General features: G+C 42.5%; 1 protein-coding gene across 5 annotated transcripts in view; it reads left to right on the top strand.

Moving 5' to 3' along the window:
• dock3 (dedicator of cytokinesis 3) overlaps nucleotides 1–19,689 on the top strand; it is a 442,683-nt gene that overhangs the window by 277,685 nt on the left and 145,309 nt on the right. For all 5 annotated transcript variants that reach the window (XM_064967497.1, XM_064967500.1, XM_064967498.1 and 2 more), the window contains exons 10-12: nucleotides 2,881–2,962; nucleotides 4,115–4,175; nucleotides 12,848–12,995. In XM_064967497.1, coding sequence (XP_064823569.1) covers nucleotides 2,881–2,962; nucleotides 4,115–4,175; nucleotides 12,848–12,995 — 291 coding nt within the window. The remainder of the gene's footprint in view (nucleotides 1–2,880; nucleotides 2,963–4,114; nucleotides 4,176–12,847; nucleotides 12,996–19,689) is intronic.

The following is a 19,689-nucleotide window of genomic DNA, read 5'->3' as shown; positions in this document are numbered from 1 at the left end:
GTCAGTTAAGAACAAATTCTTATTAACAATGATGGCCTACACTGGGCAAACCCAGGCGATGTTGGGTCAATGCCAAACCCAGGCGATGTTGGGTCAATGCCAAACCCAGGCGATGTTGGGCCAATGCCAAACCCAGGCGATGTTGGGCCAATGCCAAACCCAGGCGATGTTGGGCCAATGATGCCATTCCATTCGTTCCCAACATTATTGTCAGCTGTCCTCCCTTCATTAGCCTCCACTGACCTAGAGCAAAGAGAAAAAACAGCTGTTCTTTTGAACAATTGTTTACTGTAAACAAATTGGCAATAGGCTTTCAGAAAGCGTACAGGAAAGGCTATTCAACAAGCACGACACTTACACAAATGACTGATGATTGGCTGAGATAAATTGATGATGAAAATATTGTGGTAACCTTTTTGTTAGACTTCAGTGCGGCTTTTGACATTATTGATCGTTGTCTGCTGCTAGAAAAACGTGTTCTGGCTTTACACCCCCTGCTATATTGCAGATAAAGAGTTACCTGTCTAACAGAACACAGCGGGTGTTCTTTAATGGAAGCCTCTCCAACATTATCCAGGTAGAATCAGGAATTACCCAGGGAAGCTGCCTACTGTTACATGTTACTGGCTTTGAGTAGTGTCTATGTATGCGGATGACTCAACACTATACACGTCAGCTACTACAGTGACGGAAATGTGTGGCAAGGAATAAGTTAGCCCTAAATATTTCAAGAACTAAAAGCATTGTATTTGGGACAAATCATTCACTTAACCCTAAACCTCAACTAAATATTGTAATAAATAATGTGGAAATTGAGCAAGTTTAGATGACTAAATTGCTTGGAGTAACCCTGCATTGTAAACATGTCAATTCAAAAAACATGTTGATGCAACAGTAGCTAAGATGGGGAGAAATCTGTCCATAATAGAGCGCTGCTCTGCCACTATCAACAAGTCAGGTCCTACAGGCCCTAGCTTTGTCACACCTGGACTACTGTTCAGTCGTGTGGTCAGGTGCCACAAAGAGAGACCTCTAAAAATTGCAATTGGCTCAGAACTGGGCAGCACAGCTGGCCCTTAAATGAATTTTCTCTCCAAGAGACAACATGCAATTTATCCTACTGTGATTGATGGTACCCCGTGGAGCACGCAAACGTAGCATGGTAGCAGGTGAGGCGATGGCTGATTCAAGTTTCTCCTGGAGAATAAATAAATAGGATATAACAGATAGTCTAGCGGTTGGTGTGCAGATTAATAGATAAACTAGTAGCTTGCTGTTGGTGTGTAGATTAATAACTACTCATTTGGCGACATTTATATTGTGCTGATGGTTTGTCCTTACTGGACCCAACAGACGGTATCTGGTGTGTAAAGATAGTACCTCATGGGTGTGGTCGTGGGTGTGGCCGTGGGTGTGGTCATGGGTGTGGTCATGGGTGTGGTCACGGGTGTGGTCACGGGTGTGGTCATGGGTGTCGTCATGGATGTCGTCATGGGTGTGGTCATGGGTGTGGTCATGGGTGTCGTCATGGGTTGTGGCCGTGGATGTGGTCATGGGTGTCGTCATGGGTGTGGTCATGGGTGTGGTCATGGGTGTGGTCATGGGTTGTGGCCGTGGGTGTGGTCATGGGTGTCGTCATGGGTGTGGTCATGGGTGTCGTCATGGGTGTGGTCATGGGTGTCGTCATGGGTGTGGTCATGGGTTGTGGCCGTGGGTGTGGTCATGGGTGTCATCATGGGTGTGGTCATGGGTGTGGTCATGGGTTGTGGCCGTGGGTGTGGTCATGGGTGTCATCATGGGTGTGGTCATGGGTGTCGTCATGGGTGTCGTCATGGGTGTGGCCATGGGTGTCGTCATGGGTGTGGTCATGGGTTGTGGCCGTGGGTGTGGTCATGGGTGTCGTCATGGGTGTGGTCATGGGTGTGGTCATGGGTGTTGCCATGGGTGTGGTCATGGGGTGTGGCCGTGCGTGTGGTCATGGGTGTCGTCATGGGTGTGGTCATGGGTGTCGTCATGGGTGTGGTCATGGGTGTGGTCATGGGTTGTGGCCGTGGGTGTGGTCATGGGTGTCATCATGGGTGTGGTCATGGGTGTCGTCATGGGTGTGGTCATGGGTTGTGGCCGTGGGTGTGGTCATGGGTGTCATCATGGGTGTGGTCATGGGTGTCGTCATGGGTGTGGTCATGGGTTGTGGCCGTGGGTGTGGTCATGGGTGTCGTCATGGGTGTGGTCATGGGTGTCGTCATGGGTGTGGTCATGGGTGTGGTCATGGGTGTGGTCATGGGTTGTGGCCGTGGGTGTGGTCATGGGTGTTGTCATGGGTGTGGTCATGGGTGTGGTCATGGGTTGTGGCCGTGGGTGTGGTCATGGGTGTCGTCATGGGTGTGGTCATGGGTGTGGTCATGGGTGTGGTCTTACTTTAGATGGGCTGTCTTTGCTTTCTGTGAGTCACGAGGAGCCGCAGCATGAGGCCATCGGACACAATATTAATAAGAGAAAAATAAGAAATATGCTGTGATCGTTGGAGCCGAGCTTCCTACCCCTCTGAGTCAGACTGTTGCATGCAGAGTGTGTGTGTGTGTGTGTGTGTGTGTGTGTGTGTGTGTGTGTGTGTGTGTGTGTGTGTGTGTGTGTGTGTGTGTGCGTGCGTGTGTGTCTCAGACATTACATATAGTATTTGCATATAAAATGTATATATTTGGGCTTATGATTATTTTTTAGTGTATTGAATAATTAGTTGTAATCAAAAAGCTGATTATATAATGTATAATAATATATACTGTTTCCGTCTTTATTTTGCGATGCATTTGTTTATAATACTGTCAGTCCAGTGGCCCAGTTAACACTGCACCATTTCAGTGTCTCTGTTTGTCATTTCAGTGAGAAATTTATGGTGAGACTGAACAAGAATGAAGGTCCCAAGAACACAGACAAGGTTGATCGTTCGTGTGCTCTGTTCACGGTAAGCTGTCCATACAAACAAACACACACACACACACACACACACACACACACACACACTCACATGCAGTAGGCTGTCTATACAAACAAACACACACACACACACACACTCACATGCAGTAGGCTGTCTATACAAACAAACAAACACACACACACACACACACACACACACACACACACACACACACACGTGCAGTAAGCTGTCCATACAAACGCACACACATACAAACACACACACACGCACACACACGCAGTAACCTGTACATACAAACACACACACACATGTGCAGTAACCTGTACATAAAAACACACACACGAACACACACACGCGGTAAACTGTACATACAAACAAACACAAACATTTTTATGATCATCAAACAATCATCTCTGTCATCACTAATTAACATCTTAACCTCTCCTGTATCATCTCTGACATCACTAAGTAACATGTTAACCTCTCCTTTATCATCTCTGACATCACTAAGTACCATGTTAATCTCTCCTTTATCATGTCTGACATCACTAAGTACCATGTTAACATCTCCTTTATCATTTCTGACATCACTAATTAACATGTTAACCTCTCCTTTATCATGTCTGACATCACTAAGTAACATGTTAACCTCTCCTTTATCATCTCTGACATCACTAAGTAACATGTTAACCTCTCCTTTATCATGTCTGACATCACTAAGTACCATGTTAACATCTCCTTTATCATCTCTGACATCACTAATTAGCATGTTAACCTCTCCTTTATCATGTCTGACATCACTAATTAACATGTTAACCTCTCCATTTATCATCTCTGACATCACTAATTAACATGTTAACCTCTCCATTTATCATCTCTGACATCACTAAGTAGCATGTTAAACATGTTAACCTCTCCTTTATCATGTCTGACATCACTAAGTACCATGTTAACATCTCCTTTATCATCTCTGACATCACTAAGTACCATGTTAACCTCTCCTTTATCATGTCTGACATCACTAATTAACATGTTAACATCTCCTTCATCATCTCTGACATCACTAAGTACCATGTTAACCTCTCCTTTATCATGTCTGACATCACTAAGTACCATGTTAACATCTCCTTCATCATCTCTGACATCACTAAGTCATGTTTTACCCTCTTTGCTCTGCAGGATTTAAGTAATAAGGACATGAAGCGGGACCTGTATATTGTTTCACAAGTCATCAGAACCGGTAAGCTACTCTTTCTCAGATGTTCAATCGGCGTGTCCCAAATGGCACCATATTCCCAATGTAGTGCATACATTTTGAGTCCCATGGGCTTTGGTCAAAAGTAGTGCACTTTATACTGTAAGGAACAAGGTGCCATTTTGGGACACAGTAATAATCTAATTTGGTCTCCATGAAGCAGAACACAGAGACAGTAAAGCAGTATGCTGTTTGTGTTTTCTTAATTTGAGGAAATGAGCTCGGGTCACCTGCTGTGTCCCCAGCATCTCAAGTGTGTGTATCTCTGCATGCACTTTGTCATCTCTCTGGCTGGCTCTAAAGGCTCTTTTTCTCCCTCTATCATACGTTTTCTAGTCCTACATCTACCTTTAAATTCAATGTTTTATACAATGCATTTGGAGTCATCCGTCCCACTGATTCTCTTCCTCTGTTAATTAAGTTTTTTTTTTTTTTACTCCAGTATCTTAGTACAGTTCTTCCTCTAGCTGATTGTTTTACAGATCTACAGATGCCAAATAATAATTTGACCCAGTTTCTTACAGCAGAAGAATTATCCTGCAACAACAGAAAATGTGAATTATTATCTGGATTATAATTAATGGATGTTTTTTTTTTGTAAGGGTTACTATATTTTTTGTTAGGGCAAATCAATTCTGAAATTTCAAAATGGGAAATTACAAACTTCAGAAGCTTTTTTAATACGAATTATTAGTGTTTTTTGAGGTCGGTTTGGTTAAGGTTCGATTATTTTTTTTAAATGATTAAGGTTTTCAATTCAGTTTTTTTTACATTAAATGCACTTTGCATTATTTGGGTTGAATGCTGTAGCTACACAGACTAAAACAATACAAGTCCCATGATGGTAGTGACTGTCCATTACTGCTCATCACTTATTAGCATCATTTATTCACATTACTTTAACAAAATATTTCAGTTGTTGTTGATATTACTTTTGTTTTATTTGATAACTTTATAATTTTATTTCTAAATCATCATCTCATCTCTATAGAGCTGCTGTCTGACAGAATCACTAAGTCATCTCATCTCTATAGAGCTGCTGTCTGACAGAATCACTAAGTCATCTCATCTCTATAGAGCTGCTGTCTGACAGAATCACTAAGTCATCATCTCATCTCTATAGAGCTGCTGTCTGACAGAATCACTAAGTCATCTCATCTCTATAGAGCTGCTGTCTGACAGAATCACTAAGTCATCTCATCTCTATAGAGCTGCTGTCTGACAGAATCACTAATGGCGACCTCTAGACTTATTGGGGTCTGACACATAAGGAACAGACATTTAAAAACATGAACATGTAGTGTGTACATCTATCAGTTACACATGTCAGTCCATACACACAACCAGTAGGTCACATGTCAGTCCATACACACAACCAGTAGGTCACATGTCAGTACATACACACAACCAGTAGGTCACATGTCAGTACATACACACAACCAGTAGGTCACATGTCAGTACATACACACAACCAGTAGGGCACATGTCAGTCCATACACACAACCAGTAGGTCACATGTCAGTCCATACACACAACCAGTAGGTCACATGTCAGTACATACAGCCAGTAGTTGACATGTCAGTACATACACACAACAAGTAGTTGACATGTCAGTACATACACACAACCAGTAGGTCACATGTCAGTACATACAACCAGTAGGTCACATGTCAGTACATACACACAACAAGTAGTTGACATGTCAGTACATACACACAACCAGTAGGTCACATGTCAGTACATACAAACAACCAGTAGGTCACATGTCAGTACATACACACAACCAGTAGGTCACATGTCAGTATATACACACAACCAGTAGGTCACATGTCATTACATACACACAACCAGTAGGTCACATGTCAGTACATACACACAACCAGTAGGTCACATGTCAGTCCATACACACAACCAGTAGGTCACATGTCAGTACATACACACAACCAGTAGGTCACATGTCAGTACATACACACAACCAGTAGGTCACATGTCAGTCCATACACACAACCAGTAGGTCACATGTCAGTACACACAACCAGTAGGTCACATGTCAGTACACACAACCAGTAGGTCACATGTCAGTACACACAACCAGTAGGTCATATGTCAGTACACACAACCAGTAGGTCACATGTCAGTACACACAACCAGTAGGTCATATGTCAGTACACACAACCAGTAGGTCACATGTCAGTACACACAACCAGTAGGTCATATGTCAGTACACACAACCAGTAGGTCATATGTCAGTACACACAACCAGTAGGTCACATGTCAGTACACACAACCAGTAGGTCACATGTCAGTACACACAACCAGTAGGTCATATGTCAGTACACACAACCAGTAGGTCACATGTCAGTACACACAACCAGTAGGTCACATGTCAGTACACACAACCAGTAGGTCACATGTCAGTACACACAACCAGTAGGTCATATGTCAGTACACACAACCAGTAGGTCACATGGGGGATAGGCGTTGTGCTGTGAGGTGTTGGGTTATTTATTTTTATATAAGATGGAAGGGAGGTCCATGCACTCATGGCTCTGTATAATACTGTAAGGTTCCTTGAATTTGTTCTGGACCTGGGGGGACTGAGAAAAGACCACTGTTGTCACGTCTGGTGGGGTAAGTGTGTATGTGTCAGTGCTGTGTGTAAGTTGACTATGCAAAAACTTTGCTTTTCCAGCACATTAATAACATTTCTTATAAAAACAAGAACTGACGCAGTCAGTTTTTCCTCAACTCTTATCAAGAGAGACTGCCTTGCATGGTATTAATATTAGCCCTCTGATTGCAATGAAGAGCAAGACGTGCAGCTCTGTTCTGGACCAGCTGCAGCTTAACGAGGTCTTTCTTTGAAGCACTTGACCGCACAACTGGACAATAATCAAGATAAAATAAAACTTGAGCCTGCAGGACTTTCTTTGTGGAGTGTGGTGTCAAAAAAGCAGAGCATATTTTTATTACGAACAGACCTCTCCCCATCTTTACAACCATTGGATGTATACAGTGCCTTGGAAAGTATTCAGACCCCTTGACCTTTTCCACATTTTGTTATGTTAAAGCTTTATTCTAAAATGGATTTAAAAAAATCCTCAGCAATCTACACACAATAACCCATAATGACAAAGCAAAAACAGGTTTCATAGAAAAAAAGTAAGCCACGATGTCGAAAGAATTGTCCGCAGAGCTCAGAGACAGGTTTGTGTCGAGGCAAAGATCTGAGAAAGGTTACCGAAAAATGTCTGCAGCATTGAAGGTACCCAAGAACACAGTGGCCTCCATCATTCCTAAATGGAAGAGGTTTGGAACCACCAAGACTCTTCCTCGAGCTGGCTACCCGGCCACACTGAGCAATCGGCTGAGAAGGGCCTTGGTCAGGAAGGTGACCAATAAATTGATTGTCACTCTGGCAGAGCTCCAGAGTTCCTCTGTGGAGATGGGAGAACCTTCCAGAAGTACAAACATCTCTGCAGCACTCCACCAATCAGGCCTTTATGGTAGATTGTCCAGATGGAAGCCACTCCTCAGTAAAAGGCACATGACAGCCCGCTTGGAGTTTGCCAAAAGGCACCTAAAGACTCTCAGACCATGAGAAACAAGATTATCTGGTCTGATGAAGCCAAGACTGAACCTTTGACTACCAAGTGTTACGTCTGGAGGATACCTGGCACCACCCCTACAGTGAAGCGTGGTGGTGGCAGCATCATGCTGTGGGGATGTTTTTCAGCGGAAGGGAGACTAGTCAGGATGAATAGCGCAAAGTACAGAGAGATCCTTGATGAAAACCTGAGAGCTCAGGACCTCAGACTGGGGTGAAGGTTCTCCTTCCAACAGGATAACGACACTAAGCACACAGCCAAGACAACGTGGGAGTGGCTTTGGGACAAGTCTCTGAATGTCCTTGAGTGGCCCAGCCAGAGTCTGGACTTTAACCCGATCGAACATCTCGGGAGAGACCTGAAAATAGATGTGCAGAAACTCTACCATCCAACCTGACAGAGCTTGAGAGGATATACAAAGAAGAATGGGAGAAACTCTCCAAATACAGGTGTGCCAATCTTGTAGCGTCATACCCAAGATATAACTCTACCATCCAACCTGACAGAGCTTGAGAGGCTGTAATCGCTGACAAAGGTGCTTCAACAAATGACTGTAATATTTTATTATTATTGTCATTATGGGGTATTGTGTGTAGATTGATGAGGACAAAAAAGAAACAATTTTATAAATTTCAGAACAAGGCTTTAACAAAAGTAATTAATTAATTTTAGAATATGGCTGTAATGTAACAAAATGTAGAAAAACGTCAAGGTGTCTGAATACTTTCTGAATGCACTGTATGTTTAGACTATGACAGTTTACAGTCTAAGGTAACACCAAGTTATTTAGTCTCCTCAACAGCCATTCATTAACATATTCAGCTGATGTCTAGAACTTAGGGAATCATTTGTGCAAAATACAATGCTCTTAGTTTTAGAGATGTTCAGGACCAATGTATTACTGGCCACCCATTCCAAAACAGACTGCAACTCTTTGTTACGGGTTTTAAGTGACTTCCTTAGCTGTGGTTGCTGGTGCAATAATGGTTGAATTATCAGCATACATGGACACACATGAGTTGTTTAATGCCATTGGAATGTCATTGGTAAAAATGTGAAAAATTTGAAAAGAGTAGAGGGCCTAGAGAGCTTCCCTGCAGTACACCAAACTTTACATGTTTGACATTAGAGAAGCTTCCATTAAAGGAAACCCTCTCTTAGTTCTATTAGACAGATACTGTAGCTCTGAATCCATGATATGGCAGAGGTTGAAAAGCCATTAAACATTAGAGAAGCTTCCATTAAAGAAAACCCTCTCTTAGTTCTATTAGATAGATACTGTAGCTCTGAATCCATGATATGGCAGAGGTTGAAAAGCCATTAAACATTAGAGAATCTTCCATTAAAGAAAACCCTCTCTGAGTTCTATTAGACAGATACTGTAGCTCTGAATCCATGATATGGCAGAGGTTGAAAAGCCATTAAACATTAGAGAAGCTTCCATTAAAGAAAACCCTCTCTGAGTTCTATTAGACAGATACTGTAGCTCTGAATCCATGATATGGCAGAGGTTGAACAGCCATTAAACATGAGTTTTTTTCAATAACAATTTATGGTCAATAATATCAAAGGCTGCACTGAAATCTAACAGTACAGTTCCCACGATCTTCTTATTATCAATTTCTTTCAACCAATCATCAGTCATTTGTGTCAGTGCAGTACATTGTGAGTGCCCTTCTCTATAAGCATGCTGAAAGTCTGTTGTAAATTTGTTTATAGAAAAATAGCATTGTATTTGGTCAAACACAATGTCTTTCGGCAGTTTGCTTAGAGCTGACGGCAGGCTGAAAGGTCTGCTGTTAGAACGAGTAAATGTCTTTCCTCTGGGCTTAGATTACATATATGTCAGATAGGAGGGGCTATAGTCAGATACCATCCTCAGTAGGAGGGGCTATAGAGTCAGATACCATCCTCAGTAGGAGTGGCTATAGAGTCAGTAGGAGTGGCTATAGAGTCAGATACCATCCTCAGTAGGAGTGGCTATAGAGTCAGCTACCATCCTCAGTAGGAGTGGCTATAGAGTCAGCTACCATCCTCAGTAGGAGTGGCTATAGAGTCAGCTACCATCCTCAGTAGGAGTGGCTATAGAGTCAGATACCATCCTCAGTAGGAGTGGCTATAGAGTCAGCTACCATCCTCAGTAGGAGTGGCTATAGAGTCAGCTACCATCCTCAGTAGGAGGGGCTATAGAGTCAGCTACCATCCTCAGTAGGAGTGGCTATAGAGTCAGCTACCATCCTCAGTAGGAGTGGCTATAGAGTCAGCTACCATCCTCAGTAGGAGTGGCTATAGAGTCAGCTACCATCCTCAGTAGGAGTGGCTATAGAGTCAGCTACCATCCTCAGTAGGAGTGGCTATAGAGTCAGCTACCATCCTCAGTAGGAGTGGCTATAGAGTCAGCTACCATCCTCAGTAGGAGGGGCTATAGAGTCAGCTACCATCCTCATGGCTATAGAGTCAGCTACCATCCTCAGTAGGAGGGGCTATAGAGTCAGCTACCATCCTCAGTAGGAGTGGCTATAGAGTCAGCTACCATCCTCAGTAGGAGTGGCTATAGAGTCAGCCACCATCCTCAGTAGGAGTGGCTATAGAGTCAGCCACCATCCTCAGTAAGAGTGGCTATAGAGTCAGTAGGAGTGGCTATAGAGTCAGCCACCATCCTCAGTAGGAGTGGCTATAGAGTCAGCCACCATCCTCAGTAGGAGTGGCTATAGAGTCAGCTACCATCCTCAGTAGGAGTGGCTATAGAGTCAGCTACCATCCTCAGTAGGAGTGGCTATAGAGTCAGCCACCATCCTCAGTAGGAGTGGCTATAGAGTCAGCTACCATCCTCAGTAGGAGTGGCTATAGAGTCAGCTACCATCCTCAGTAGGAGTGGCTATAGAGTCAGCTACCATCCTCAGTAGGAGTGGCTATAGAGTCAGCTACCATCCTCAGTAGGAGTGGCTATAGAGTCAGCTACCATCCTCAGTAGGAGTGGCTATAGAGTCAGCTACCATCCTCAGTAGGAGTGGCTATAGAGTCAGATACCATCCTCAGTAGGAGTGGCTATAGAGTCAGCTACCATCCTCAGTAGGAGTGGCTATAGAGTCAGCTACCATCCTCAGTAGGAGTGGCTATAGAGTCAGCTACCATCCTCAGTAGGAGTGGCTATAGAGTCAGTAGGAGTGGCTATAGAGTCAGCTACCATCCTCAGTAGGAGTGGCTATAGAGTCAGCTACCATCCTCAGTAGGAGTGGCTATAGAGTCAGCTACCATCCTCAGTAGGAGTGGCCATAGAGTCAGCTACCATCCTCAGTAGCTTTCCATCTATGTTGTCAATGCCAGGTTTGTCTTTATTGATAGATAACAATCATTGTTAATCATAACAATCATAACAATCATAACAATCAACTCTCCCACACTAACTTTATAAAATTCTAATTTACAATGCTTTTCTTTCATTTTTGTTTTTGATGCATGAGTATGATGGCACACTGTTCATTGTTGCCATTTCCTGCCTAAGTTTTCCCACTTTACCAATGAAGTAATCCTCAAAATAATTGGTCACATCAAATGGTTTTGTGATGAATAAGCCATCTGATTCGATGAAAGATTTGTCTTTGAATTTGTCCTTCTGCCCATCATTTCATTTAAAATACTCCAAAGCTTTTTTTCTGTCATTCTTTATATCATTGATCTTGGCTTCATAATACAGTTTCTTCCTTTTGTTGAGTTTAGTCTCATCATTTCTCAATTTGCAGTAAGTCAGCCAGTCCGATGTGCAGCCAGACTTATTAGCCAGTCCTTTGATGATGTTATTATTTAATTCCAAGTCATCATCTCATCTCTACAGATTTGCTGCCTACGCTGTCTGACAGAATCACTATTTTCGTACTTCGCGTACTTTCGACACACACACAAACACATTCAGACACACACACACACATTCGGACACACACACACACATTCGGACACACACACACACACATTCGGACACACACACACACATTGCGCATGCTGCACATACATTTATGACAGCTGAATACCAATAACAAGACTCAGGTAGAGATACGTCTGCTTTTTATCCCTCTTTATCGTGGATTTAAAAAAAATATATAAAATGGAATTCAAATAATTGAACCGACTTCAGTCAATTCGTTTAATTTTAATAATTTTTTATTAATTTTTAATTAATTTTTTTTATTTTTAATTAATCGCTCAGCACTACTTTTTAAACATCACTACAAGTTTGCATTTCCTGCTTTGCAGAAAAACTCCTGAGACAACAGGATGATCAAAATTAACATCCAGTACCTGTAGTCCCTGTTTAGGGCTACTCTCAGAATCTCACATCCAGTATCTGTAGTCCCTGTTTAGGGCTACTCTCAGAATCTCACATCCAGTATCTGTAGTCCCTGTTTAGGGCTACTCTCAGAATCTCACAAAGTGTTTCTGCTACTGTCTGCTCAGATACAGGTGACATTTAGGCTATGACAGACAGACAGACAGACAGACAGACAGACAGACAGACAGACAGACAGACAGACACACACACACACACACACACACACACACACACACACACACACACACACACACACACACACACACACACACACACACACACACACACACACACACACACACACACACACACACACACACACAGGCAGACTAACTGCGGTGACCACAGAGCAGTTGTTGCTACTGCTGTGTGTTCTGTGTTGCCCTTCACACCTTCAGGCAGGACTATGTTATACACACACGGATAGGCATAGTTATGTTTGTTTGTCTAGCTACATTATTTCATAGCTAGCATTCACACAGGGTTGTTTACATGTGAGTGTATCATTGTCATTATATGGTATGATGTGATTGTGATAAGGTCTCTCGCTCTCTCTCTCTCTGTGTGTGTGTGTGTGTGTGTGTGTGTGTGTGTGTGTGTGTGTGTGTGTGTGTGTGTGTGTGTGTGTGTGTGTGTGTGTGTGTGTGTGTGTGTGTGTGTGTGTGTGTGTGTGTGTGTGTGTGTGTGTGTGTGTGTGTGCGCGTGTGTGTGTGTGTGTGCAGGTCGGATGCTGCTGAATGACTCTAAGAAGGGTCCTCCTCACGTCCAGTACAGAAGGCCGTACGGCTGTGCGGTTCTGGCCATGAGTGATGTTCTACAGACCATCTCAGAACTAAAGGAGGAGAAGGACTTCGTTCTCAAAGTCTACACGTGAGTACCATACGCACACACATGAACATACATTATGCATACACACACACACATACACACACACACACACACACACACACACACACACACACACACACACACACACACACACACACACACACACACACACACACACACACATTCGGACACACACACACACACACATAATTGCACGCACACATGAGAATACATTATGCATACACAGACACACACACACCCAAACGCATTTGGGGACACACACAAACACACATACTTGCACGCACACATAAGCATACATTATGCATACACACACACACACACACACACATTCGGACACACACACACACATGCGGACACACACACATACATTCAGACACACACACACACATTTGGACACACACACATTCAGACACACACACAAACACATTCAGACACACACACACACATTCGGACACACACACACACATTCGGACACACACACACACATTCAGACACACACACACACACATTCGGACACACACACACACATTGCGCATGCTGTACATATATATCTATAGCCAGTCCACCATTAGACTCAGACATATGAGAATAGGAAACAAACCCTTGTAATACTGAATGCCAACGCAATATTCCCCATCAGCAATGAACAACTAATGATGAACTCCTTCTGGCCAGAGAATAGAGAGAAATCACCGTATTAACGTTGTCAAGTGATTATGTTCAACCAAAACGGTTGCATTCGTAAGGCTTTTGTCTTAGGAAAAATACAATCACAACAGAAATGGTTATGTCTTGCTCTGTTGGGCTCATTGGGCCCTTGTGTTTTCCTCCATCACAGAGTCTAATGTGTTTACTATGGAAATGAAGCAGAAGTTGAATGCTGATCGAGTCAGAATTGAGGAAACACTACTTGCTGTTAATGTTTCATTCTCCTTACTAATTTTCCACAAGTGAAATTGAACTCGACTGTTAAGCGTTAAGGTTATGTTAGCACGCTGTAATAAATGTTGATATACATACGGGTATATGTGTCCAACCGCCTCGATTCGGTTTTATGTATTTATATTTTTAAATTGTGTTGTTGTTTTTTTACATTGGATAAAGGTTTTATACTCAGACCCAGAAAAGGTTATATAATACATTGCAGTTGAGGAACAATGAGCATTCTGCTTTGAAAGTTGATAAACTTGTAAACCCCACTTTTGAGAAAATAGTCCTTGAATGTTTTGGTACTCCTACACGAGAGCTCTTCTTTGTCTACACCCTTGATGGCTGATATTATATCTTTCAAAAACAGTGCGGTAGAAAGGACTATCAACACATACCGAGCAGCTCACGTTTATAGACAGAAGCATGCTACATGACAGACCAATCCAAAACTCATCTCCCAGCATGTCCAGTCCATCCATTATCTCAGCCAATCATGGCTAGCGGGAAGTTTCCTGACTTTTTCCATGGCTAAACCAACTGGGCTCGTAATTTACGGTTTACAATTATGTCATTAAGGTACATGAAAGTTCATATGTCCTGAAGGCATTTCTGCAAAAAAAAAATGCATTACGTTCAAATGCCTCTCCTGTGAAGGAGTGACGTGCGACATCGCCTAGCTAATAATAATAATTGTTTGATCTGTTGATTGAGGTATTGATTGATTCAATAATTGATTGATTTAACTCTAAGCAGAGATGTTCAAAACGTTTTTCTACCCTATTTTTTAACTACAGTTGAAGTCGGAAGTTTACATACACCTTAGCCAAATACATTTTTTTTAAACTATGTTTTTCACAATTCCTGACATTTAATCCTAGTAGAAATTCCCTGTCTTAGGTCAGTTATGATCACCACTTTTATTTTAAGAATGTGAAATATCAGAATAATAGTAGAGAGTGTTGAAAGAACTGGACCAAGGTGCAGTGCTGTGAGCGTACATGTTCCTTTATTTCATATGACGCCGACAAAAACAATAAACCATCCAAAACAACCGTGAAGCTAAAGGCTATAGTGCCAACAAACAAAGACAACTTCCCACACAGAAAGTGAAAAGGGCTGCCTAATTATGGTTCCCAATCAGAGACAACGATAGACAGCTGGCCCTGATTGAGAACCATACCCGGCCAAAACATAGAAACAATAAATCATAGAAAACGAAACCTAGAATGTCCACCCCAAATCACACTCTGACCAAACAAATAGAGACATGAAAAGGATCTCTAAGGTCAGGGCGTGACAGAGAGAGTGATTTATTTCAGCTTTTCTTTCTTTCAACACATTCCCAGTGGGTCAGAAGTTTACATACACTTGATTAGTAGGTAGTAGCATTGCCTTTAAATGGTTTAACTTGGGTCAAATGTTTTGGGTAGCCTTCCACAAGCTTCCCACAATAAATTGGGTGAATTTTGGCCCATTCCTCCTGACACAGCTGGTGTAACTGAGTCAGGTTTGTAGGCCTCCTTGCTCGCACATGCTTTTTCAGTTCTGCCCACAAATAGGATTAAGGTCAGGGCTTTGTGATGGCCACTCCAATACCTTGACTTTGTTGTCCTTAAGCCATTTTGCCACAACTTTTGAAGTATGCTTGGTGTCATTGTCCATTTGGAAGACCCATTTGTGACCAAACTTTATCTTCCTGACCGATGTCTTAAGATGTTGCTTCAATATATCCACATAACTTCCCTTCCTCATGATGCCATCGATTTTTTGCAGCAGTCCCTCCTGCAGCAAAGCACCCCCAGAACATGATGCTGCCAGCTCCGTGCTCCCCCCACGGTTGGGATGTTGTTCTTCGGCTTGCAAGCCTCCCCCTTTTTCCTCCAAACATCACGATGGTCATTATGGCCAAACAGTTCTATTTTCTCTTCATCAGACTAGAGGACATTTCTCCAAAAAGTACGAACTTTGTCCCCATGTGCAGTTGCAAACCGTAGTCTGGCAAACCGTAGGTGGTTTTGAAGCAGTGGCTTCTTCCTGAGTTGTTTGACGGCTGCGTGGTCCCATGGTGTTTGTACTTGTGTACTATTGTTCATACAGATGAACGTGGTACCTTCAGGCGTTTGGAAATTGCTCCCAAGGATGAACCAGACTTGTGGAGGTCCACAATTTTTTTTCTAAGGTCTTGGCTGATTTCCTTTGATTTTCCTATGATGTCAAGCAATTAAGCACTGAGTTTGAAGGTAGGCCTTGAAATACATCCACAGGTACACCTCCAATCGACTCAAATGATGTCATTAAGTCTATCAGAAGCTTGTAAAGCCATTACATAATTTTCTGGAAATTTCCAAGCTGTTTCTACCTCATTGGGATAGGCGTGTCGCTAGCAGGACACCTCGACAACGTCCGGTGGAATTGCAGAGAGCCAAATTCAAATTAAATTACTATAAATATTTAACTTTTGTCACGTTCAGCATAATTATGAGACCAAGGCACAGAGTGATAAGAATACATTCTTCTTTAATTAACGGAAAACACTTAAACAAACTAACAAAACAACAAAACAAACGTGAAGCTATGATAAACCGATTGCTGACATGCAGCTACACAGACAATAACCCACAAAACCAAAATTTTATTTTTTTTTTTTTATTTCACCTTTATTTAACAAGGTGGGCTAGTTGAGAACAAGTTCTCATTTACAACTGCGACCTGGCCAAGATAAAGCAAAGCAGTGTGAACAGACAACACAGAGTTACACATGGAATAAACAATTAACAAGTCAATAACACAGTAGGGAAAAAAAGGAAGATGGCAACCTAAATAGGATCCCCAATCAGAGACAACGATAAACAGCTGTCTCTGATTGGGATCCAATTCAGGCCACCATAGACCTACATATACCTAGACATACCAAAACCCCATAGAATTACAAAAACCCTAGACATGAGTAGTGGAAATTTCCTGTATTACCAAATCATGAGAGCAAACCACACACAAGTCAGAGTTATCATAAAGTCCATCTTTAATGATATGAGCTCCATCACAACCATGTGACTCTCAGATTAATTCAGTGTCTATAAATGAATTCTCTGAGAGTGCTTACACATTGCAACTGAGATCCTTTATAGCAAAGACACATAGCCAGACAGCATTGGCTATACATTATCGTTCAGCTTTGTCTCCTAAACTATGTTCTTATCTCGATCTTGGTACCACTCAGGACCAAAAACAAAACCGCATCCGCTAGCATATATCAAATACACCCCTCCTGGACAAGATCACAGAGACACAGTGACTGGCACACAGACATTGATTGGTTAATTGGTTCCCCCTCAATCATCCCTTCACATGGTTTAAAAGATATGTTTACATATGAAGACAAGCTTGACCTCTCCCCTCTCTGAGGCCCAAGTAACTGAACCCAGGACAGAGAAAGGATAACTGCAAATGGCCACCACTATAGTACAACAAGATACATTCTAAATGAGAAGTAACTCACAAGCATATAATGAAAATAAAACATCTCATCTATGTTACCCAACTATTCTGATTCATCCCCAACACAAGACAAAAACACACATACCACCCTCGTCACACACTGACCCTAACCAAAATAATATAGAAAACAAAGATAACTAAGGTCAGGGCATGACAACTTTCATAACATCACAAGTGCAATGCATCAAAATTAATTTGTTGTTAATCCAGACGCCGTGTCAGATTTCAAAAAGGCTTTACGGCGAAAGTAAGCCATGCGATTATCTCAGGACAGCGCCCCGCATACCAACAGATGAAAAAACATATATCAACCAGGCAGGTGCGACACGAAAGTCAGAAATAGCTCTATAAAAAAATGCCTTACCTTTGATCATCTTCTGTTGGCACTCCAAAAGGTCCCAGTTACATCACAAATGGTCCTTTTGTTCGATATTGTTCTTCTTTATATCCATAACTCAGTTTAGCTGGCGCGCTTCAGTCAATAATTCACCCAGTTTCCCTCCATCAAAATGCATACAAAATTAATCCCAAACGTTACCAATATACTTTTCCAAACAAGTCAAACAACGTTTATAATCAAACCTTAGGTACCCTAATATGCAAATAGTATGTTCATTACCGGAGATAAATAAGAAAGAACGAGCTTTAATCTGTCTGTAAACAATTGTTGGAAAAATTACCTGTGTCATGTGTCATGCACAAAGTAGATGTCCTAACTGACTTGCCAAAACTAAAGTTTGTTCACAAGAAATTTGTGGGAGTGGTTGAAAAACGAGATTTAATGGCTCAAACCTAAGTGTATGTAAACTTTCGACTTCAACTGTAGATGTCGTCTAAAGTTCTGGTTTAGACATTTTAACGGTTTAGACGGTTTTAAAACAAATATGACAGTCAATCCTTGAAGAAAATCCCTCGTATTCAACATCATAGCCCTGTGGAGAATGGCAGACTTCCAGAACAGAGGAGACCAGAACAGGTTGAATATTTTGTTACCATTGGCACCAAAAGGGATTGGATCAGAGCAGGGGTTGGCAGTGAAGTGATTATGCTGGCGAGGAGCTAATCAGCTGAAATGGACTGGAGGGAGTTCTGGACTGTAGTTGCTGTGGTTCTGTGGCACTCAGGTGAGAGGTATCATAGTCTCTCTCTTGCTCTCGCTTTCTCGCGCCCTCTCTCTCCCATGTGCTCTCTCATGTGCTCTCTCTCTGTCTCTCTCTCTATCTCTCTCTCGATCTCAATTTCTGTCTCGATCTCTTTTTATTTCTCTCTTGGTATTTCTCTCTCCTCCCCTCTCTCTTTTTTCCCTCTCTCTTTCTGTCATTTCCGTCATCTCAATTAAATGAGTATCTCTCTCTCTCTCTTTCTGTCTCTCTCTCTGTGTTTCCTTTCTCTATCTCTGATTATCAAATGTCAGGTTCTACATTGTTGACGATCCTTGGAGACGGGCCCCTATGCTGTCTGGGTATTGGGTTGAGGTAACCTTAGAGACGGGCTCTGTGCTGTCTGGGTATTAGGATGAGGTAACCTTGGCGATCCTTAGAGACGGGCCCCTATGCTGTCTGGGTATTAGGATGAGGTAACCTTAGAGACAGGCTCTGTGCTGTCTGGGTATTAGGATGAGGTAACCTTGGAGATCCTTAGAGACGGGCTCTGTGCTGTCTGGGTATTAGGATGAGTTAACCTTGGAGATCCTTAGAGACGGGCTCTGTGCTGTCTGGGTATTAGGATGAGTTAACCTTGGAGATCCTTGGAGACGGGCCCCTATGCTGTCTGGGTATTAGGATGAGGTAACCTTAGAGACGGGCTCTGTGCTGTCTGGGTATTAGGATGAGGTAACCTTAGAGATCCTTAGAGACAGGCTCTGTGCTGTCTGGGTATTAGGATGAGGTAACCTTAGAGATCCTTAGAGACAGGCTCTGTGCTGTCTGGGTATTAGGATGAGGTAACCTTAGAGACGGGCTCTGTGCTGTCTGGGTATTAGGATGAGGTAACCTTAGAGATCCTTAGAGACAGGCTCTGTGCTGTCTGGGTATTAGGATGAGGTAACCTTGGAGATCCTTGGAGACGGGCTCTGTGCTGTGTGGGTATTAGGATGAGGTAACCTTGGAGATCCTTAGAGACGGGCTATGTGCTGTCTGGGTATTAGGATGAGGTAACCTTGGAGATCCTTAGAGACAGGCTCTGTGCTGTCTGGGTATTAGGATGAGGTAACCTTAGAGATCCTTAGAGACGGGCTCTGTGCTGTCTGGGTATTAGGATGAGGTAACCTTAGAGATCCTTGGAGACG

Source organism: Oncorhynchus masou, chromosome 6 (genome assembly GCF_036934945.1).
Source record: "Oncorhynchus masou masou isolate Uvic2021 chromosome 6, UVic_Omas_1.1, whole genome shotgun sequence".
Taxonomy (NCBI): domain Eukaryota; kingdom Metazoa; phylum Chordata; class Actinopteri; order Salmoniformes; family Salmonidae; genus Oncorhynchus; species Oncorhynchus masou.
This window is presented reverse-complemented; position numbering and strand designations above follow the sequence as displayed.